This window comes from Balaenoptera musculus, chromosome X (assembly GCF_009873245.2).
Source record: "Balaenoptera musculus isolate JJ_BM4_2016_0621 chromosome X, mBalMus1.pri.v3, whole genome shotgun sequence".
Lineage (NCBI taxonomy): Eukaryota > Metazoa > Chordata > Mammalia > Artiodactyla > Balaenopteridae > Balaenoptera > Balaenoptera musculus.
Window position 1 is genome coordinate 35413038 of NC_045806.1, and position 24369 is coordinate 35437406.

General features: G+C 41.0%; 1 protein-coding gene and 1 non-coding gene across 3 annotated transcripts; one reads left to right on the forward strand and one right to left on the reverse strand.

Moving 5' to 3' along the window:
* The first annotated feature begins 4746 nt into the window (after positions 1-4746).
* On the forward strand, positions 4747-24369 carry ATP6AP2 (ATPase H+ transporting accessory protein 2). Of its 2 annotated transcripts, XM_036840294.1 has the most exons (10): positions 4747-4989; positions 11258-11388; positions 13007-13138; positions 17772-17867; positions 18016-18153; positions 19193-19246; positions 20096-20245; positions 21230-21349; positions 22065-22159; positions 22536-22605. In XM_036840294.1, exons 1-10 carry the CDS (start codon positions 4950-4952, stop codon positions 22588-22590), a joined length of 1011 nt encoding a protein of 336 aa, XP_036696189.1. In that variant the 5' UTR covers positions 4747-4949; the 3' UTR covers positions 22591-22605. The 2 variants fall into 2 exon arrangements, with proteins under 2 accessions (XP_036696189.1, XP_036696188.1); XM_036840293.1 differs by lacking the exons at positions 22065-22159; positions 22536-22605 and adding an exon at positions 23353-24369 and having other exon boundaries at positions 4749-4989.
* TRNAG-UCC lies at positions 20475-20546 on the reverse strand. Its single transcript has one exon. It is a non-coding gene; the product is annotated as a tRNA-Gly (tRNA).

The window sequence follows — 24369 nt, forward strand, 5'->3', positions numbered from 1 at the left end:
TGTGTTCCTGCTGCGGAGATGGGTACCACAGAGCCTGATTCATTAAATATTTGCTGTGGTTTCATACTCACCAAGTTGATTTTGAGTAACTAGGATTCCTGTGTCACTTGCATTTTTGGAGAGAAAACACTCACCAGGTTGTCATGAATATGCAGACTACCACATACTTATATATGTCAAAATGCTATTTGCAACATTAAGAACTTACGACTTTATTGTTTTGGGTCAATGTCACAGTGTCAGATTCCCTCTGGGACACTGACAGAACTGGTGTTCTCAGGCTGGGAGGCTGAAGCCTGGATTTTGCCCTGTGGTGAATACCTATAGTAGATACCATCTCTAAGATCTCTTGTAAGACAGCCGTTAACATGCCAACCACAACTCTGGCCTTTCTTTGGAAACTTCCACCCTCATTGAACACATGTTTTGTAAACACAAGAATCTCCAAACATAAGTTGAAATTGCATACAAATAATTCCTACCAAGTCAAAGGGAGATAGGCTCCTCAAGATTCAAACAAGCAAACTAGATTTTAAAAACCTTTTTTATTGTAAAATATAACACACAAATAAACATACAACATCAATGTTCAAAATATGGATAATAATGAAATGAATGCTAGTGTAACAACAGCCACCTAAGTCATTAAGAAATGACCAGCATCCCCAAATCTTTCTGCATGCATGTCCCTTTTAGACGTATACCCCTCTCTGCCACCCCATAGGTAACTTCTATGGCATTTTTATGGTAATCATTTCCTGGCTTTTCTTTATACTTTGACCACCTATGCTGCATCTCTAAACAGCATACTTTCTTTTTGTGTGGTTTTGAACTTTATATAAATGGAATCATACTGTTCATTTCTTATTTCTATATAATATACAATACAATATAAATGTGATATATAATACATAATGTTATTTATATTTATTCATTTTCATTATGATATAGTACGCCATTGTATGAAACATACAGTACCACAATTTATTATCCAGCCTACTGTTAATGGATATTTAAATTGCTTCCAGTTTTGGGCTATTATGAACAGTGCTGTTATGAACATTCTTGTACATGCATTCTGGCACATATAAGTGCACATTCCTGTAGTATTTCTTCCAAGGAATGGAACTGCTGGGTCATAGGGTATGTATATCTTCAGCTTTAATAGACAAGGCAATGTTTTCAAAAATCATACCAATTTATACTCCCACCAGCATGTTATGAGAGTTTCAGTTGATTCACATCCTTGCCTACACTTGGCATGGTCAGACTTTTAAGCTTTTGCCAATCTAGTGGTGTGTCGTGGTATCTCGTGGTTTCAAATTTGCATTTCCCTAACTACTAATGAAGTTGAGCATCTTTTTATATAGTTGCTGGTCTTTCCTACTTCCTCTTCTGTAAAGTATCTATTCAAGTCAGTTGCCCATTTTTCTATCAGGTGGTGTCTTATTGATTTGTAGGAGTGATTTCCACTTTCTGGATATAATTGATCTTTTCCCATTTTGTGACTTGTATTTTCACTTACCTTATGGGGTTTTTTTTTTTAATCGACTATTTTTTAGAACGTTTTCGATTTAAAGAAAAATTGAGAAGATACTACAGAGAGTTCCCATATACCTCACACTCAGTTTTCCCTATTATTAACAACTTACATCAGTATGGCACATTTGTCACAATTAATGAACCAATACTGATACATTATTCTTGACTAGAATCCATACTTTATTCAGATTTCCTTTTTCTGTTGCAGGATCCCATCCAAGATCCCACATTACATTTAGTTGTCATGTCTACTTAGGCTCCTCTTGGCTGTGACAGTTTCTCACTTTCCTTGTTTTTGATGACCCTGACAGTTTTGAGGCACACGGGTTAGATATTTTGTAGGATGTCCCTCAATTGGGAGTTGTCTGATGTTTTTCTCATGATTTAGACTGGGGTTATGGATTTGGGGAGGAAGGTCACAGAGATTGGGTACCATTCTCATCCCATCATATCAAGAGTATGTACTCTCAACATGGTTTGTCACTGTGGATGTTGACCTTGATCACCGGGCTGCAGTAGTGTTTGTCAGGTTTCTCCTCTGTAAAGTTATTCTCTCCTTCACTCTCACTTTTCCATTCTGTATATTGTGTCTTTTGAACAGAAATCCTTAATTTTAATTGAGTGGGGCTCCACAGGGCTCCCTGATGGCTGATTTGCAGGGACCAGACCATCTCACCGTGGTCTCTCTGGGATCACTCAGAACTTACTGCTGGAATTAATAAGGAGTGGAGGGGGCAGAGTTAGGGAAGCAAACTATATTACATATTCTTTCAAATCTTCTATCTGGACCTCTCCTTTGGGAACTCAAGAACCAGGAATTTGACATTTTTGTTTTCTGGTTCTTCTCCAAGAGTCCTCCCCTCAGGGCAATGGATGGCTGGAATCTTGGCTATTTGGCCTGGGAGGAGAGGTGTGGCAAGAATCGGGGAGGAGGTTCTTTTAGGCTAACACATGGGTCATTACTTCAAATATTATCCTGCCACACACATATCCACCTCGAAATGCTTCAATGGAAAAGTTAACTGCACATCACCGGTTGTTTACTGAGTGCTAAAGATTGAATCAGAAGGGCTGTGTTCATAAAGCAGAACTGCTGACGATTCAGAATGTGACCTTGAGTACACATGCCCTCCCCCAGGTTTCAATCTCTCAGTCTATGAAACAAGGAGAAGGCTTCCTACAGCGTTTATCCTGCTGCATTTCAAGGCTATAAGGAGCAGCAGTGCCCCTTTGAGACTCCAGATGAAAAGGGGTCTTAGGTTTAAAGGATAAGCTGTTCACCCTTAGCTCAAAAAAGGATGTTATTTCTCAAGACATAGAGTATGAAAGATTGTGAGATTTTGAGGTTTTCTTGGGGGTGGGGGGAAGAGGCAGGATTTATTTTATGTTCCAGTCTATTTATAATATTTTTAGTCTACTTCAAATTAATAGAAATAAGAACGTCCTAGAACTCTTTCAAGAACAGAAAAATTCCCTCCTTTCCCTGTTTCTTAGGCTGGATGAAATTGCAGGAGTTGTGCTCCACTTTTAGCTGATTATCTAGACAAACGTTTTCAGGGCCTTTGTCTAGAACCTGTTCTACAATATGTAGCAAGATGCACAAAGAATGAAATTTTAGTTGATGTGAAGAGAAATGATTCCATTGTGCTTGAAAATGAATTTTTAAAAAATGATTAAATTCTTATATTGATATTTATTTTTTTCAAGCCAGTCATTTTAGAGTTGATGTTTTGAACTTAGCTGCTTTAGATAGTTTTGGTAATCTAATAATTTCACATTCCTAATGAAAAAATATCCCTTCCCCCTTCAGATTTCTTTAAAATCACATTTGTGCAAATTCTCCTCTGAAAGAACACAAATTCGAGAGTCCAAGGGTTTTCTGAAATTGAGTGAGGAAATCCAGATTCCATTCCCTAAACTGAGAGTGGCTTTGGTAAGCATAGGGGTTCTAGACAGTTTAAACCTGAGTATTTTCCTAGGATACCTGAGAAACTGCTGGGGTCACTGCTTTCAACCCACTCTCCTTTTTTTCTCCCTCTATTAATCCCAAGAAGAAAATGGAGATTGGAAACTGAGGAAACAGTAGGGCATTTCCCGCCCCCCCCCCCCCGCCCCAACATTTTGGTCTTGCATTTGTGCACTGAACAATGCTCAGACACCTTTGAGTGGCTCCCCATTTCCTACCAACTGAAGCGTGGTTCTTTTATGTAACATTCAACATCCTCAATAAACATGTCCCTAATTGAAATTTTTAGCACTTTGTGCCCCTCTTCTTTGGTTAAACTAAACATTTAATGCTTAACCTCATGGGTTTTCTCCCTGTCATAGCTTAGTTTTTGCTACCTGAAAGAACCTCCCCATCTCCTGCGTACTGAAACCACATCCATCTTTCAAGGTCATTGGCTGGGGCATCGTTTTCTGACCACAGATGATACACTGTCATTTCTTGCTTCATATCATAGGTTTAATAATAATAATAAAAAAAACCCCATAAGGTGTGAGAAGGAAGGATCCTGGTCAAATTATTATGTCTAGCCTTCGCGTAACACTGAGTGAATGGATGAAGGAAGTAATTAATGTAATTAACTCCTGGTGGATCAGAAAGTCTTAGATAGGGTTGCCAGATTTAGCAAATCAAAATGCAGGACGCCCAGTTATATGTGAATTTCAGATAAACAACTTTTCAGATAAACAATACTTTTTTTTAGTATAAGTACGTCCCATGGAATATTCACATGTTTATGCTAAAAAGTATTCGTTGTTTATCTGAAATTCAAACGTAACTGGGCGTCCTGTAGTTTATCTAGCACCCCTACTTGGAGTGCAGGGGTTTCCCGAAGCGCCTGGCTTCCTCCCAGCAGGTGCTCAGCATCTGTGTAATTGTTACAGCGAAACCCAAACCAGCCTTGCAGCTTCCACAGCTGCACCCGTAGCGGGACGGGGCCACGCAACCGGGACAGACAGACACCCTGGTTGGAGACCGTCGCTCGAGACTGGCGAAAGGGTCCGCACCCGGGAGGCAGCCCCACCCTGTGGGCTCTCTAGACCCCTCGACAGGTTCCGTCATCCCCCCAGCCCCCGACCACCCGCCCTACCCTCCATCCCGTGACTGGTCGTCACGGGCCGGGGGAGGAACTGCCCGGCTCTTCGATCGCTGCCTGCCATTGGCAGGGCCTTCCATCCATCACGTTAGGCTCCGCCCATGATGCTTACGTCTCCCAGGCTTCGTCTGTTCCCCAGGCCGCGGCGTAGCTGGCGGTTGGTGGAGAAGGTGGCAGCCGTCCCAGAGGAGGCGAGCAGGGAGTCGGGGCGAGCCCGAGCTCGTCACCCCCTCGTGCTGCGGTGGTCGATCGCGTCCCGCCGGCCCGCTCCGTGTCGTCCTGCACTGCTGCGGCCGCCGCGGAACCATGGCTGTGCTCGTCGTGCTCTTGTCCTTCTTGGTGGCGGGTGAGGCCCCGGGCCGCGGGACTCGGGGGCGGCCGCGGGTGGGCGGCAGTGGAGTGGATGCCGCAGTGCGGGCAGCTGGCGATGGCATCGCCCCGGCCGCCGCCTTCTCCGCCTTCTCTCCGGGCCGGCCTGTGGCGGCGCGGCCTGGCGGGCTTGCTGGGGCCGGGCGGGGCTGGGCTGCTTGGGGGCACCTGAGCCGGCCTCCACCCTCCGCCTCTTCAAGAAAGGCGAGTCCGCCTGTCTTGCTCCGGCCTCTTCCGGCTCGGGAGGCGCTTCGGAGGACGGGGATGCATTTCTCAGTCAACTGTTGAACCGCAGCCCTCTGCAAAGAAGCGAAGGCAGACTTCTTAGCTGCCATCAGCTGCTGCTTTTTGCATTTTTCTGGTGCCTTCATTTCTAGCGGTTGTCATCAGTAATTGGTGAAATCTCCCCACTCCCCCCAGTGTTTCAGGATACGGAAATTGATTTTGTATGATTATTGTTTTTGTATGATTATTTCTCAAGGAGAATTTAAAGTTCCTCTCAGTAGTTTGCAATAGTTCCCAATTTTAAGGATTTGGAAACAGATGTGAGTCACGTTCTTAGGGTCACATGTCAAATAAATGGTAGCTTTCTCCGTGGAACCTAGGTTCCCTAGCATTCAACAAGGGGAATGCAAGTCAGCTCATAATCGGCCTCTTACCGTGTATCATGTAATTCGGTTAATTTTACACCAATCCTTAGAAGAGGATATCACCCTCGTTTTACAGAGTGGTCAAGCCTAGATAAATTACCCAAACAGCACACAAGTAGTAAGCCGCAAAGCTGGAATTGAACCCAGATCAGCTGGTTCCAAAGCGTGGGCCTTTCCCATTATACGTGTCGTGGCACAGGTGTGAGAATGTGGGAATGATGGGGGCTGGGACTAGCGGCACAGTGGTGAACAAGAGGCCGACTTGAGAACAGTTTGGAGGAATGGGTCCCTGTTCCCCGGTGTGTCGATTTAAAACCTAGACGTTAAAAATCTGTAGGACGCCTGTGCCGCTGCTCTGTGAGGTGCTGAGATGCCCCACTTTGGGAATGGTGGTTTAATTCTACATGAAGGTATAGACCTTTGATATTTTTGAAATCGGCAGGTTTTCTCCATCCCTGGAGGTGCCCAGTGTTGTGTGTTGATGATAGTTACATTTACTTTAATGACCCCCAAATTTTAAGGTTGTATTGTACCTTTCGTCTCTGGCTCTGTCAAGGTCGTTCTGATCTATCCACTCAATTTCTTTGGGGGAATTTTTTATTTTAAGTTTTTAAATTCAGTTTTTGAAATTTAAAGATCTTCCCTTTGATACTGTGATTTAGCTGAACATTTCGCTGAAATTCCATGTTTTAATGTTATGATTGATATTATTTTGATTCAGTGAGGTTTAGGGGTTTTTGTTAGGTTTTGGTCTTGGTCTGAGGCAAAATAATTGCTTCTGTATATGGTTTGAACCTGCTTTCCTAACTATAATAGTCTAGTTCATACAGATCAGGAATCTGATCCTGTCAGCTTCTGCACTGCATGGTCTTGTCAGATGAGGTTAAATTACTATTTTCCACAATGACTAAATGTGATTTAATGGAAAACATCTTTAAGAGATCTGACTTCTCTATTTGAGAAAAAAATGTGAGTCCTTTAAAATGGTGTTACGAAACCAGAGACCAGGGGAAGGGATCTAGGGTTATGAATACCAGGTCATGAGGAGTATTTGAAAAAAATTCAGATGTTTAGCTTGGAGAGAAAAGGCCAAGGGTGAACACATGGAGTTTGAAGGGATGTCATGTTGAAGAGGGATTCAATTTGGTCACTGATGCCCCAGAGGTCGAAAGTAGGACCTGTTTATTTTTTCACTTGTCGATTCCATCCCCATTCATAGATGACAGCATAGTATGGTGGGAGTTCCCAAAGAGGGGAAGGATTCTTAACCTCTCCCCCAGACTGGGGAGGCTGGGGGAAATTTCCCCAGGCAGGGTGCCTCACAGGCAAATGTGTGAAAGGTTGGGGTGGGAAGAAAAGGCATTTTTGACAGAACAGTATGCGTAAAAGCACAGAGGTGTGAGAGCAAAAGAGTGAATAGTTTGGTGGAGCTGAAACGTATAGGAGTTAAGTTGGGGAGATCCCAGAAGGAAGGGTGGTGAAGTGCTTTGGGTGTTACATTTTGGATTTTGTCTCAAAGGCTCCGGGCATCGAGTGAAGGTGGTTGAGCTGAAGGGTGAATGTTCAGATCTGTAGTTTGAAAAGGTGCTGGGAAGGCTGGATCCGAGAGTGGCATGACGGGTCATAAGGCGGCCAGTTCTAGCAAGCCTCGAGAGAGCCTGAAGTGGGGAGGGCCTGATGAGGACCCTGGACATGGAGGGGAAAGGGTTGTGAGATAAGAAGAAGAACACAAGATGGACAGAATTCATTGGTTGATTAGCTGTGGTGCTGAGGAAGGATTTAAAGATGACTAATTCGAGCAGCTGGGTGGAAGGTGGTGTCATCCTTTGATACAGAGAATGTAGGAGGCGTGTATGGAAAAATGGTGAATTCAGTTCTGAACCTGTTGAGTTTGAAGGACTCATGGGACTTAGAAGGAAATGCTCAGCTGACTGTAGGCCTAAGGCTCAAGGGAAATCGAGGCTGAATATAAAAATCTGGGAGCCATTAGTGTGTTTTTGGTGTTTGCAGTCTTAGGGAGTAGATGGGCTCAGCCAGGGGGAGACTCCATTGTAGAACAGTGTAGAATAGAAAGCAGTGAGGGTCAGGAATGGAGCTGCAGATCTCCCAAGTGGAGTGTGCCCAGTGATATTGGGATGCCAGAAGAATGTACTGGAAATTCCATTTGTCTCTTATTTTCTCTCTCTTTTTTGTTTATAGTAATGGTCAGATATTTTTGTAGAATGTCCCTCAATTTGGGCTTGTCTGCTATTTTCTCATGATTAAATTGGGAAGAATACTAAGGTGTCTCATCCTTTTAAAAAATTTCTATTTTGTGTGTTCTGTAATATATTATGAATATATATTTTATACTACAAATGTATACTTTATAAGTAAATATATGTATATTGGGAATACTTTCAAACTTTATACTGAGAGGGTTGAAATCTCAGAAGTTTGGACGTGGGCTTCCCTGGTGGCGCAGTGGTTGAGAGTCTGCCTGCCAATGCAGGGGACACAGGTTCGAGCCCTGGTCTGGGAAGATCCCACATGCCGCGGAGCAACTAGGCCCGTGAGCCACAGCTGCTGAGCCTGCGCGTCTGGAGCCTGTGCTCCACAACGGGAGAGGCCGTGATAGTGAGAGGCCCGCGAACCACGATGAAGAGTGGCCCCCGCTTGCCGCAACTAGAGAAAGCCCTCGCACAGAAACGAAGACCCAACACAGCCAAAAATAAATAAATAAATTAAAAAAAAAAAAAAAAAAAAAAGTTTGGACATCACTGCTTTAAAGGATGGGAAGGGAAGAAACTGAGGAGAAAAGCAGCCAGAGGGATTGGAAGGAAAACTAGGGGCCCGGGCTTATGGAGGCCAAGGCAGGAGTTGTCAGTATCAGTTGCTTTGGGAAGTTACATAAATTGAGGGCTGAAAATTGTCTTTGGGATTTGGTGAGTCATTTCAGTGGCATGGTGGGGTCAGAAGCTGTGGGTTAGGTAGCAAACAGGAGATGAAGAAGTAGCAGAGCCAGTGATGGCTGACAACTCTTCCAGGATTCTTCGTCTGAAGGGAAGCAGAGGTAGGTGGAGGCTGGTAGGACCAAAGGAAGGGTTTTGTGGTTTGGATTTTAGAATGGGAGCACCCTACGCGTATTTTTATGCTGAAGCGAAAGAGCCAGTTGAGAGGGGAAACGGCTAGTGCGACGTGTGGCTTCATTCATTCACTCAACAAGTATCTATTGAGCACCAGTGTGCCAGGCACCGTTTTCAGCCCTGGGGATACTGTGTGAACAAGACAGACTAAAACCCCTGCCCTCGTGGAGCTCATATTGTACAGGGCCAGCTTCGTATGCCCCAAACCATATAGCCACCTAACTCCTGATACATCGTATGTTCCAGAATAGAGACTTAATAAACCCTGAATGAATAATTCAGTAGGTGAATGAATGAAGGTCCCTTGAAGGCTGAACCATGGGATATTTTCAACCGGAGGAGGGACATCCCTGCCAGCACCTGGAGGGAGAGGAGATAAGGCTAGGGGCTTGTGCAGATAAACTTGTGATGGGGAGAGGAAGCAGGAAGCTGGAGGAATTCCTGTGCTTTCTCTTGAAGCTGGAGATGAGGTTATCTGGTGAGACTGAGTTGGGAGTGATAAAACTGGAAGTTGAGAGAAGTTGGGAAGCCAACTTCTTAAACTTTTTAAAGGATTAGAATGTTGGGACAATGGAGATGATTGCTGGCAAACGTAGTGCTGAGGTGGCATCCCCATTCGCTGGTCACATTCAGGTAGAGGATGGGTGGCCTTCTTTCAGGTATCCCGGAGATGCCTGCGTGAAGCAGCAGTTTCTCAGCACAGGAGTCTCTGTAAGGTTTTCTAAAGCTCTAGGCTCCTGAAGGGCTGTTGTACAGGTGTGGAAGTGGCTTCTAAGTGTAAAGCTGAGGCAAAGTAATTTAGTAGAGCTCTGCTGGGGTCGAGTGAGTAGGGCTGCATCTCAAACAAGGCAATCTCCAGATCCAGATCTTGTTCTTTAAGTGTGTATGGTATTCAGAAAGTATGCCTTCCTTGCTGCCCCATTTTCCTTAGAGTTTGCAGTTAACTACTACTTCAGCGAACCAAGATGTCTGTCATTTACAAACTGCCATTCCATTCTGCTAATTTTTTTTTGTCTGCCTTTGGCTAGAGCAGTTTGGAAATTCCTGCTCTAGTGGCTGTGCTGAATGAAACTCGTAACTCTTCATGTTGTATCAGCACCATCCTGAGGCCTTTTATTTACTGTCAATACTGCAACACCGAAACATTTACTGTTGCATCCAACGTTATTCCCATAGCCTGTAAGCGGTACTTTCCTTAGGTCAAGAGAGTAACAGTGATGCTTTATTAAAGTCTAATTTTCCTGTACTAGGCGTGACCAAGATTTGTTTTGGACTTGGAACTAATCTTTTCATAGGAACTCGAAAGTTTCCATTAGTTACTTGTCCTTGTGTAATCTAGACATGATTGGGTTAACTCACGATGGGTGAAGAAGCAAGATACCTCATCCTTAGCCTTGGAGGGCCTATAACATAGTCCCTTTATTCTCATTCTCACCTCTTAATCCCAGGCCCCATACCCCTAGACTAGTTGACTTTATTATTACAGAATACCTTTTCTCAGCCTCTTGATATGTGCATTGGAAATACTATGTCCTGGACTTTGTTTCTAGAGTTTGAAGTATTTTACATTCTGACTGGTAACATGGACCCCCCATTTGACAGTACTCATTTCACTAGCTTTGCCTGTGGGACATAAGGGAAGCTATGATCTATCCTAAGATATACTAACCTGCTGAAGTTTTGGCATGATATACTAGGAATTTTATGAATTTGCATTTTCAAGAGAGGATTAACGGTATAAATATTTATTTATTTATGGCTGTGTTGGGTCTTCATGGCTGTGCGTGGGCTTTCTCTAGTTGCGGTGAGCGGGGTCTACTCTTCGTTGTGGTGTGTGGGCTTCTCGTTGCGGTGGCTTCTCTTGTTGCGGAGCACGGGCTCTAGGCACGCGGGCTCCAGTAGTTGTGGCACGTGGGCTCAGTAGTTGCAGCTTGTGGGCTCTAGAGCACAGGCTCAGTCGCTCCGCGGCATGTGGGATCTTCCTGGACCAGGCCTCAAACCCGTGTCCCGTGCATTGGCAGGCGGATTCCTAACCACTGAGCCATCAGGGAAGCCCTTGATGGTAGAAATAATTTAGAGATTTCAAGTATCTTTTCTTCCTTTCTGGTCTGGGCCAAGGTTTTGGTTTTTGTTCTTTTAAAAATCTGGAGAAATGCTGCTGATTTCTAATTCTTGCAAAATTGCCACATGCCCCTGTTTAAGGGCCATCTGTAGGAAGGCACCTAGGTCATTAGGAGAATCTTGTTTCATAGTTGTAACTTTGTTACAGCAGAATGTATGGACTTAAATTCTTACAGTGATACTTTGAAAAAGAATTTGTTGATGTTTAGGTTTCAGCATTTTGTCCAATCAAAATTTAGTATGCTAAAGTCAATGGAGAATGGGAAAGTATGTATTATATTTAATAATTTTCAATGTGGGTGCAAAAGATTTATGATGGTGATCATTTATTAATCTGTTTTCCTTTCAGGTGTCTTAGGGGACGAGTTTAGTATATTAAGATCACCAGGGTCTGTTGTTTTCCGGGATGGAAATTGGCCCATACCAGGAGAGCGAATCCCAGACGTGGCTGCATTGTCCATGGGCTTCTCTGTGAAAGAAGTATGTGTATTTAAAAAAAATATTTGGAGCTGCTTCTGAAAGCATTTTTGTTGATTTCTGCTAATAGGCCAGGAAAGCAACGGGCAAACATAGGTACAGATTACAAAAGTAAAAAGCTTATTTGTAGTCAGGGAGATTTTGGATAAGTGTTCCAAGCTCGATTATGAAAACAAATCATTATAAAACATTAACCATGTAATCGTTTATTCATAGTAGTGACGTTCTTTGTTATATAAGAGAATGCATCTGTCCTACTATTAATAGGATGTATAATTTTATTGTGTTTTTCCAGTACACATGATAGATTTGTGTCTTGGTTCAGGCTGTTGTTACAAAGTACCATAGACTGGGTGCTTTATAAACATTTATTTCTCACAGTTCTAGGGGCTGGAAGTCTGCGATCAGGGTGCCAGCACGGTAGGGTTCTGGTGAAGGCCCTCTCTGGGTTGCAGACTGCCAACTTCTTGTTGTATCCTCACATGGTGGAGAGAGCCGGAGAGAGCCCTCTGGGGTCCCCTCTATAAGGGTGCTCTAATCTCATTCATGAGGATTCCATCCTCATAATGTAGTTACCTCCCTAAGGCCCCTCCTCCTAATACCGTCACACTGGAGGGATTAGGATTTTTGCAACATGAATTTTGAGGAGACACAAACATTCAGTCCATTGCAATTTGTTATGCATGATAAAATGTTTACCTGAGTTTAGGAAAATAGTGTGGTCAGTAGCCATAACCTGTTGTAATATCTGGCTGCTTACATGATTGTTGCGTAGGGGGCCTAGGTCCAGTCAGTATGAGACATCTTATAAAGCTCAGGGCTGGAAGAAAGGAGATGGAGTTTGCTCTATCTTCCTATCTCCTCCCACTTTAAACTTTGGTGCTTTTGAGGTGGTCTCTAGATATCATCAGTCACTCAAAGGAACATTCTTCCTAGGTCCTGAGTGCCCTTGAAACCAGAAGCAGTGCATGGGAACTGCCTCTCTGCTGGGCCTTTGGGTGGAGCCCCTGCATTCCTTGCGTGAACCTGATGGGTTGTTTACATTTTAGGATGAAATTTGCACCTAGTTCTTTACAAACTTAATTTTGACTACAAATGGCTGTCAAAGTAACCTTTAGAAATAATTATTAATAAACTACTATGAGTTACTTTCAGCAGGAATTTTATTTATAAAGCACTTAGTCTAAAGAGAATGTTGTAATGGTAGCCTTGCTGTGTCACTGTGAAAGAGAAAAGTGATGCTGTAGGTAAGGGCAAAGAATGATGTGAGGGAAGGAAATGTCCATGGTTATATGGAAAAGAGAATGTTTTGTAATCTGGAATTTGAAAAGTACCTACATTTTGTTTATTTGCCTGCTTTTTTCCACAGAAGGTTTGAGATGACTTGTTTTTAGACTTTATTGTTTCAAGTCTGTAAAGGTTTAAGAAAATGAAGAAGGTAGAAATCAGCATCCTCAATTAGGAGATTGCAACTACTGCTTTAAATAAGACATTTGCTGTCCCTGTGAGTTTTCATTGCCAGTGTCATCCCAGTACCCCTTAATTCTGCTTGTTAGATGTTATTAGGGAAATGGTTTCCTGCGTTGATAATTGGCACAGTTTCACACTTTTCAATGTGTAGGACCTTTCTTGGCCGGGACTTGCAGTGGGTAACCTATTCCACCGTCCTCGGGCTACCGTTATGGTGACGGTGAAGGGAGTGGACAAGCTTGCTCTACCCCCAGGCAGTGTCATTTCGTACCCTTTGGAAAATGTGAGTATTTATTATAAAGAATTAAAGGGATGCATTTAAAATTTTGTCTTGTCAGCTGTCATTATGGATTGTGTTCTAAGCACTCATCTTTTTTTTTTTAATGCACTGATAAGTAAAATAGTTGTTTTTTTTATATGATGGTTGTAAATTTATTGAGACTTGGCTGTTTGCTATGGATGAGAATACTTTCTAAGGTAGAGAAATTGGCCCACTCTCAGAATAGTCAGAGGCTCAAAAAAGAGAAACCAGTTGAGGGTGTAACCTGTTGACATTTTCTAGGGCATTATTTTGTCACCTTCCCTTCAGAATTTTATCATTTTTGTGTAAGAAGGAGACTGGAGGCAATTTTGCTGGCTCACTTATTCCTTCACTGGCCTTTCAGGCAATATGGCTGGCTGAGCTGTTGTGAGAGGCCCTCCTTCTACTGTAAGCATATAGAAGTCACCAAACATCTTTACATGTGTCACTAAACTTGAAAGCGAGGAAGGGATACACACAGGTGCCAGATATGAATAGAGAATTCAAAAGCCACAATGGTGAGCAGGAGCTGAAGGTGAAATTGTGTTCCTTCCCTACAGAAAGCCTGGGGCTATAAAATGCTGTCTTGTTCTTGAAAGGAGGACTATTAAAACCCCAGCTGCCCCAGGGCTACCATGAAGGAGCTGGGTTGCCACCCTTAGCTGTGGGGCCCAAAGAGCCCCCCTAAGAGAAATCGGAACTATGGGCTTGTGCTGTGCAGAGTCACATGCTCCAAATTCACACAATCCACCCCACACAGACACCTCCCCAGCCCAGGGCTCCTTCGGTAAAAAAGAACTGAAGAGGAGTTGAATTTACCAAACACTTGAAGGAAAAAATGCCATGAGAAAGTCAGCAGGTGCAACAAACAGAATTCATCCCCCTAGAACTACTACAGATAATAGACCAGCCTCAAAAAGAGATTTAAAAATACATATATTAAAATTGTGGAAGAGTTAAAGGAAGGGATAGAAACCAGAGGCAGTTAAAAGATATTTTTGATATGTGGTGCTTTCATTTTCACTTAAAAATATTTTGTAATTTATACTGATTTCTTTAACCCATGAGTTATTTAGAAGTGTTGTAACATACGGGTTCTTTCAAAATAATTTTTAATTTTTCAGTTTCTAATTTCACTGCATTGTAACACTGGTCTATATGATGCTGATTTTGGTGGTGGTGGGGGGTTTCACACTTTTCCTGTGGTCTAGTATACATTATCTCCAAGCACACATGACATGCTTACAAAAAATGACCGTGTACTAGGCCACAAGGCAAATCTCAATGGATAATAATCAGTATCATGTAAACCACCCTCTCTGACCACAGTGCAGTTAAATCTGAATACAATAACAAAATGATACCTTAAAAAATGCTTGGAAGTGGTAGAAACAAACACAAGATACGACTCCTCAGGTTTAGAGCACACTGAGGTAGGCTAAAGCCAAATCAACACCTAAATATAGTGAAATTGAAGAACTGTCAAGGACGCTAATAATCTTCCCAGAGAGAAAAGACGCTGTCATGACAAAGGAATGAGAGTGAAATGGTAGCAGATTTCTCATCATTGCCATTAGGGACCAGAAGCGCAAGAAAGGAAAAGCAGGAATTGCACAGTATGAAGCTAGGCTGAGAATATTGTTTAAGTAGTTATAATAAAATGATACAGAAATGAAAATTATAACTATTGGGAGGGTGGAGAGATAGAAACAGAGTGCTTGTAAGGGGATAGGGCTGTGGTTGGTAATGTGGGAGAGCTAGATCCTCATTTTCTATAATGGGCGATAAATACATAATACCTAAAATTGAAAAATCAAGATGGAGTAGTATAAACATTATTTAGAGGTGGTGGTAAAAAGAAAAGGAAACAAAGGATTTGAAGGTGAGTGCTATAAATAGGTACTAAGGATGTAATGTTCAGTCAGTCAGCATGATGACTGTAGTTAACACTGCTGTGTGATACATATGAAAGTTGTCAAGAGGGTAAACTCTAAGTTATCACAAGGAAAAAAATTTTCTTTATGTTCACTAAACTTATTGCAGTAATCATTTCACAGTATATGTAAGTCAAACCATCATGTTGTATACCTTAAAACTTACACAGTGATGTACGTCAACTGTATCAAAACTGGAAAAATTAACTCGAAGTGAGGAAGAAAAAAGATGGGGGAGGAAAGAAAGTGAGTACCTCAGAGAAATAGGAAATGGACGGGCAACCTTATCTTCCATAGAAAGTCTTAAAGAATTGTTTGTCTCTTTAAACCACATGTATATATAACTCTTAAAAATTAATTTTTAAAAAGCCAATAAGAAAAGATAGCTGAAATAGACACAGTCCTAAATAATTCATTGGTTGAGGAGAAAATTATGGTGGAAGTGTTGAAATTATTTGGAACTGAATATCACAAATGTGCCATATATTTAAAGGGTACAGCTAAAGTGGTAAGAGGGAAAATTTATAACCCTCCATGCACATGTTAGATAATTTAAAAGATTGGAAATTAATGAGCTAAAGAAACCAGAAGAATTTCAGAGTAAATGGAAGGAAGGGAACAATAAAAATGAAAGACATGTGAAAAAGATACTTTTAGTCTTCTTAAAGATTATTAAGTAGCTTGTTGTGTGATTTCTGTAAAAATCACTGTAGAAGATCTCTTTTAAAAAAGTATATATGGGACGTCCCTGGCGGTCCAGTGGTTAAGACTCCACGCTTCCACTGCAGGGGGCACAGGTTCCATCCCTGGTCAGGGAACTAAGATCCCATATGCCACGCAGCACAGCCAAAAAATAAAAATAAAAAAGTATATTAAAAATCCAATATGCCATTAAGATTTTCATTAGCCTACAATCCAAAACTAAACATTTTAAAACAGACTAGCCTCATTTTACAGGAGTAGAAGCTGTGAAAAGAGGTCATGTTATTGCTTGACCCTGACTGACCGCTTCTAATACTTTTACTGGCAGTAGGTGGAAAGATAGATATAAGGCTCCGAGGGAAAAATCCACCAGAAAAAAAAAAAAAAGCCTTAGAATTCCACTTAACAAAGCTTCTATTTGATTAGCTAGCTGTTATCATTAGATTTTCAAGTCCTGTAGATACAGAATTTCCATTTTTCCCAGGACAAACGTGTATCCTTATAATGTAGTAGAAGAAAACAATCATGGGATTTTAAGCATGACCTTTTTTCCTTTTTTGAGTATAGCAGTCTATATAATTTTTTCTTTTCCTTCACAGTTTGGCGCTCACCTGACTCAGTAGCTTCTCCAATTTGATTGCTAGGGACACGTTACCTTTAATCTTCAACTTTCCTGCTGTGTGTGCCACTGAGGTGAAATGAGGCTGGAGAGTTTGTGTTACATTTTCTCATATTCCTTCCAAAGCCCAAGGAAGTGAAGTGTGTGCCTGCAAAAGGAGGAGCGCTTGTGGCTGACTCAGGGAGCTTGTAACAGGATGCTTTTGCAAGCTGGAACTCTTCCCCTTCTTCAGTTACTCATTAACTTATTTTAAGAGAATTTGGGGAAGAGTTAATATGCATCTTGTGTAAGAGTAAAAATAGATAACACTTCACATTTATTAATCACATTTATTTCTGCCTGGCCCACATTAACGAGCTACTTATATATATGAACCTTTTAATAGTAAAGGGAATTACTGGGAAAAAAAATCACTGTACGAAATCTCCATTAAAACAAAAACATTACTACTGTACTGCTTGTTGTAATAATATTGAGAATAAATAAGTTTTTGAGGGGAAAAATTACCATAATTTTAAAAAATAATGTGGGGCAAAAACAGGTCTATGGGAATAGAAGTCAGAATTTTGGTTACCCTTGGGGATGGAGGGAGTGGGTAGAGAGGCTTGCAGAGTGCTGATGTTTTGTTTTGCTCTGGTTGGGTTATATGAGCATATCCATCTGTAAATATTCCTTGAGCTGTTACTCCGAGATTTGTGCACCGTATTATATGTATGTTACACTTTAATAATAAATTCACGGAAAAAAGTACATTTTATCACAATTAGCTATTTCAGTTTATTAATATCATGTGTTCCCAAGATAAATTTCACATTCAGAATTCTTGTGACATACTTTATGCCTTGCCTAAGAGTCTTCAGTCTATCTGAAGACCAAACCCTGCATCTTATTATTTTTAAAATTTTGAAATGGAAAATGAGGTCTCTCTTTCAATTATATTCAAGTCTTCAAATTCCTTTGACCCTCTCTTAAATGCAAGTTAATACATTATTGTAGAATATACATTCATTGTGGCACATTTTATCAATATTGAAACCAGATGTATTGCTGCTTAAAATACCTGAATGACCACCAGAAAATGGTCGTTTGTGCAAGGTAGTGTTTTCTCCTTCATTTTGCACGTTTTTTCTCATTTAGGCACATCTGGAGACACAAACTCATTGGCCCACTAGGGGGCTGTTTAATCTTCTGTGCCCTCAAAAGGGCTCTTTGCGTTTGGATATGATTTAGGTCTTTTGAATTTCCATAGAAAATGCTGGTACTTTTTTTTTTTTTAAGGCTCCTTTTTTAATACTATGTAAATGATTTTTCTTACCATTTTGGTTCAGATAATAATTAAGATCTCACTATTAAATTTCAGGCAGTTCCTTTCAGTCTTGACAGCGTTGCAAATTCCATTCACTCCTTATTTTCTGAAGAAACTCCTGTAGTTTTACAGTTGGCTCCCAGTGAAGAAGTAAGTGTGATACAGTTTTTATTTTAAATGCTTTAAAAAATAAGCTTTATTTAATGAAAATTTAAAACTAATTTTATGAAAAATGCTGACAGACCTCTGTATATTGGAATTAATCTGTAGAATGTAACAAAATTTTGGATTCTTGCAGAGAGTGTACATGGTGGGGAAGGCAAACTCGGTTTTTGAAGATCTCTCAGTAACACTAAGACAGCTCCGCAATCGACTGTTTCAAGAAAACTCTGTTCTCAGTTCACTTCCCCTCAATTCTCTGAGTAGGAACAATGAAGTAAGTAGTGCAGTTATTGAATGAATAAATGAATATCATTAGTAACTTGCCATTTCTTATGCTCCTGACTTTAGAGCAAACTTGAAATTTTAGAAAATGAAAAGTTTTGCAAGTTTATTGCTTGGAGTAGATTCTTTTTTCCTTTAGTGTAATTTTTAAGAAATGAATCTCATCTCTTTGTGAGCTGATCTGTAGTAATAAGTAGCACTACATTCTAGCGCAAGGGTTGCCACCAATTAATCCTGACAGGCCAGAAATCACAGTAACTAGTTGGTAGTTGGTAGAGCTGTGTGGATCTGGTAATGTGGGAGCCATTATTCACTGCCACTTTTGATGTGTTGCCTCATTTTTCTAATTCATTCTTGACTGTACAGTGGAGGGCACCACCCTTACTTTTGACTCCTGTATGTCAGCTTCAACACCTGTTCATGCACCCTCTTAACCACATGGCATGCCACCTTTGTGGTAGCCTCCCTTCTTCACCTACTCTGGATGACCAGGACCACCATCTTTTATTCTTCAAGGGATGTGAGCAAAGTAGGCTATTGTCAGGACCTCGTTGCAGTGCGCCAGAATATTCTGATGCCCTGAGGGAAAACCAGTTTAGATGCTTTTTCACAGCTTTATCAAAAATAAAGCTATTGGGACTTCCCCGGTGGCACAGTGGTTAAGAATCCGCCTGCCAATGCAGGGGACACGGGTTCGAGCCCTGGTCCGGGAAGATCCAATGCAGCCAAAAATAAATAAATACAATAAATAAATTAAAAAAAAAAACACACAAAAAAGCATTCCTTAAAAAAAAATAAAGCTATTTGAGTGGTAGTCACTGTGCTGGAGAATGACTATCACCTTTTTGTTAGGAAATACTGTTTTATAAGCATTTTCAGTTGAAATGAACCTAGCAAATGGAGGACAGTTGTTGCATAAATTCACTCATGTACTTAATGTCTGTAATATCCCGTGCCTTATTTGATAGATGGCAAATATAGATCTTAGATGCATATTTAAAATAATGCTCATTTCTTTCTGCTCTCTGCAGGTTGATCTGCTTTTTCTTTCTGAACTGCAAGTGCTACATGATATTTCAAGTTTGGTAAGTAGGCTTCTCAAATTTTTCCGTTCCATTTATTCTGGTTCCAGAAGACATTTCTAGAGAGTCCTTGAATGATAGTGAAACCGGTCAAAAAGTTTAAGTATGCCCTAGATTTATGATTCCATGAAAGTTGAGAAAGCAGTGGTGGTGTTGGGAATTTTGAACTCATCTCATGTTAACAAATTACTTTGCATTTCTACCTTTAGGAGGGATAGTAAGTATTAATATATCTTCCAAGAACACAGGCTTAGGAGTAAGGCCACCCTGGCTGTGGTCCTGACCTGTTGATTTCTTGTCAGACATTAAGACTTAAACAGTTTGGACTAATAACACAGTCGACCAAGTCAGGAAGAGAATATATATGCCTGTAGTGTATTCTTTTTTTTTTTGGTGATTTTTTTTTAAAAACCCTCCTATGATGAAATAGAAAATCTTACCCGTGTGCTATCTTCTGAAGTTGCTGGCCAAACTCTCAGTGGGGTTGGTTTGGGGAGTGTGGAAGTGTAGTGCTGGTGGTGTGGGAGATGTCTGCTCTGTGAGCACTGATGGCTCATCTCTCCTGGGATCAAACTGGTCCAACCATCTGTTCTCTCATACCCTGGCCCGTATCTGAGGTTTTTAAACTAAGAAATTTTTAAAAGAGCTTTTATTATAACTGCTCCTAAAAATGAGATTTGTGTTGGATTTGTTTTATCAGAAACTCCCATTTAAACCAGTTCTGTTTGCCACCGTTCTAGACTATTGTGGTACCCTGGGGTGCTTCTGCCTAGTTTAGTTAGGTGTAAAACTCCAACTGGCTGTGTTTGACAATACTTCATCTATTTCCTTTTGTTTGTTTTTTCTCCTAAGTTGTCTCGACATAAGCATCTAGCCAAGGATCATTCTCCTGATTTATACTCACTGGAGCTGGCAGGTTTGGACGAAATTGGGAAACGTTACGGGGAAGACTCTGAACAATTTAGAGATGCTTCTAAGATCCTTGTTGATGCTCTACAAAAGGTAAACCATCAATGGAGTGTGAGCAGTTAGAGTATGAGCATTTGACTTTTAGCCTCCTAATGGAAAAAATCTGCTTAGTGAAATACTATTGATTGAAGTCTTTTACTCACCTTCTTTGAGGGCCCTCTAATTTCAGTGACCGAGGATGGAGTAGGTCACAGGTGTATGTTGGGGTGTCTGTCTTTTTTTTTTTTTTTTTGGCCTTGCCGAGCGGCTTGCAGGATCTTAGTTCCTCGACCAGGGATTGAACCCGGGCCCTGGCAGTGGAAGTGCCAAGTCCTAACCACTGGACCACCAGGGAAATCCCAGGGATGTCTCTCTTTCTAATGCTGGCATAGGCAGCATAGGAAATGATCGGTAACTCTAGCACAGTACTTTTTCCTTTTTCTTTTTGGCATGGTAAAATATATCTAACATAAATTTCCCATTTAACCATTTCTAAGTGTACAGCTCTCTGGCGCTAAGTACATTCACATTGTTGGGCAACTGTACCACCATCCATCGCCAGAACTTTCATCTTCCCTGAAACTCTAATCCCTATGAAATAATCGAAGGAGAACACTTAGTACAGTACCAGACATTTAGTAGATACTAGTAAATGCTAGTTTTCTTCTGCCCTTGACGTTATTCACCTGCAGCTCTTCAGTGAGGCTTCATAGTTAAATCTTCGTAGATGTTTGTGATCAACCAGAGACAACAAAGATTTCATTTTTCCTACTTCCCTGCCCCCAGTTTATACACCAACAAATTCAGTGACCCTTCTTTCTGGAAGTAATTTTATTTTGAACGTTTATATGTTGAATCTTAACACTTTTCTGAATATTTTAACATCATCAAAACCTTTAAGACTTGCCTATTTTAAGACACAGTGTATTTCATGAGCCAGTAGGTAATTGTATTTGTTCTTGTAGGTGCACAGAAGCTTTACAAAAATTTTAATAAGTGTGTATTTTGAGATTCATAGTAATGTCAGTAACTCTTCAGTTTGCAGATGACATGTACAATCTCTACAGTGGGAATGCAGTGGTAGAGTTAGTGACTGTCAGATCGTTCGACACATCCCTTGCGAGGAAGACTAGGACTATCCTTGAGGCAAAACAAGCGGTGAGTATGTTTTTAGATCCTGCTTTAAAATTGTAAAATTAACTCTAAAAAACCCACTAAATCCTGTATCACTTGTGGGCAATATGAATGAGCAGTCAGTTAAATCTGAAAAAACAATTAAAACGTAGGTTTCTTATTCACGTAGGTATGTGTGTTTTGCCAGTGATGCTCAGTTCTTTGGGGTTGTAATCAGATAATGCAAGACTCTGTTAGGGATGCGAGACTTTGTTAGGGATAAAAGCAAATGTGTCAGAGCCCATAAGATAATTCAAATATGGGTATTACAAGGAGACCTCAGAAGTTAACATGAGGGAGTGGTGTGGCGCTCTCAACTTGTGGAGTCTGCTTTTCTCAGAGGTACATCGTCTTTGTGGTACAGTCTCCCATTTTCCAGCTACGTACACTCTTTATAATACAATTTTTTGACCTGGATCTTGCTTTGATTTTTAAGCATTTAGAGGATCATAGGCAAGGGTGCCAGCTCTAGTATATATAACAAGTGCGTGTGCGCGCACGGCCAAGAACATTACTTACAGCTGGCTTCATCTCTCAGAGCAGGCGGATTCCCAGTCGTTTATGGACACTCTCCTTTGGGTCCATTTTGCAGCCAGCACTCTCCTCAGTTTTATCAATCGCTGTGTGGGACTTAGAGTGAGATGCTCAAAAGTAATGTGTTCAAGATAATCTAGATGTGACTTGTTTTCATCCTTAACAGGAGCGGAAGGACCTCTGTTTAAGACAGCATGGCAGGCTAGACAAACCGAAAAATTTTCTGACGACTACAGAGCATCTAGAAATAGTGGATAAAAAGTAAACACCCTCTTGAGTGCACAGTTTAACTCTCAAGAAAGTAAGGGAAACTCTTAAGGAGCAACTGCAGAAAGGGAACTGGAGAACTGTGTTTGTTAGTCAGGCTGCCCTGGGAACATTTCCAGTTGGGTTACTGAGCAACTGGCTCTCTGTGGGGAGTTGGAACTGACGCCTCCCCGTGAAGCTGGGACCCTGAAAGGGCCGTGCCCGCAGCAAGACTAGAAAACAGCCCGCCTGCCAGCAGAAGGAGACAGGAAGGCAGCTTGGGGGCTGTGCAGTCGGGGTATGTGCTGGGGGTGGAATGTCTCCTAGGGAATCCTTAACCACAGGGCTACCTTCATGTGGGTTTGAGGCTCAAATTTATACTATCCGCAAGTTCTAGGAAGCCCCAGGCCAAGAAATTAACACAAACCTCAGCCCCAGGCTGGTAAGACCGGTGGCCTCCAGCGGAAGCGAATGTAAAACCTCCCTGGCAGGACACACCCTCCACACACAGCGTACAAAGTATGTAACATGTAATACTAGTTAAAGAATTTTAAAAATTTAACGTTATAAAGCTGAAGAGAATACTTGTTCTTCTGAAGCTCCCTCTTGTCTTATTCCTTTACCCTCCCCATCTAGAGGTAATTGCTCTCCTGAATATTATGTTAACCAGTCCCTGGCTTTTCTTTACAGTTTTAATACATATGTATTTATCCTTAAATAATGTTTGGTTTTGCCTGTAATTGAATTTTCTATAAATGGAATCATACTATATGTATTTTTCTCTGAGCAAAGGCTCAGTATTGTTTTTAAGAGCCACGCAAGTTGATAAACATAGCAGTAAAATGACCTGAACTACTACTATATGTTCCACTGGATGTGCCACATTTATTCATCCCGTTGCTGGATGTCCTTGCACATGTCTTGGTACATCTAGACGTGTTCCCTAGGGCACGCACTGGCTGGATCACAGTATACGCACACTGTCAAGTTTATTGGCGTTGCAAGCAGTTGGAGCACTGTATATACTTCCACCAACAGTGTGCTAACCTTCTCTTTGAAGGCTCCCCCTTCTTGGTTCCTCCTAATATAGGGAGCTCTTATGCCACTTATTACTATACTTTGTTAGATAAATGAATCATAGCTAGCAAATTGGGATAATTTCCTAACTTAACATTCTTCCCTCTGTGATTTTCTTTTCTTTCCTGTAGAAGGACCCATCAAGTACCTATAACCTCGCATATAAGTATAATTTTGAATATCCAGTGGTTTTCAACATGATACTCTGGATAATGATCGCCTTGGCCTTGGCTGTGATTATCACCTCTTACAATATTTGGAACATGGATCCTGGATATGATAGCATCATTTATAGGATGACAAACCAGAAGATTCGAATGGATTGAACTTTCCTTATGCCAACTTAGAAAAGGGGTTTGGAAATCGGCTGTTTCGTTATAATAAATCTTTTAGTGTAAAGTAGATAGTATAAATTTATAAAAAAGCAGATTGTGTTCTCGCTTTTATGTGCCTGTGAGATGATGTTCTTTTAGAGTGAATTAATTATAGTATTGATGTGAGTTGATTTGTGTGATACAGGTTCTATAATATGCTCAAATACTATGATTGATATAACCATTTAATATGAATTTCATTCCATTTAATATTTGGAAACATGCACTGAAATAACAGTTTGTGTTATTTATGTTGGGAAAATGTACTGACTTTGAAATGCTTAATTAACTTACTTCCTTACACAGGACAGGTGAAAGTGATAACTGGACTGTTATATACTATGAACATAAACAACATCTTAATCTGAAACGAGTAAAGTAAAGGTTTTTAACTTCAAGCAGCTCTAAACTACGTATGTCTATGTATGTGCTTATATAGTCACTTACTTAGATTTGGACTTCCATCTGATTGACAGACTATAGCTGTTTTTTAACCTCTTCTGAAAGTTTGGTGATCCGAATGGTCAGGTGTGGATATTAAAGATACTACACTGATCTAAGAAGGAACTAGCTTTGTGTAGTTACACACAAAAACATTTGGGGGACATCTTGGGGCATGATTTAATTTTTCCCCTTTTGTAAGTAAGTTACTCTGGTTTGCAGTACAACATCGTTCTATAGAACGTTAAGTGGAAGTAGATGCTCCCTACTTTTCATGTGGAAGTGGACCAATGTCTATAAAGAGTGGCAAATAAAGTTAATAATGATTCCAAA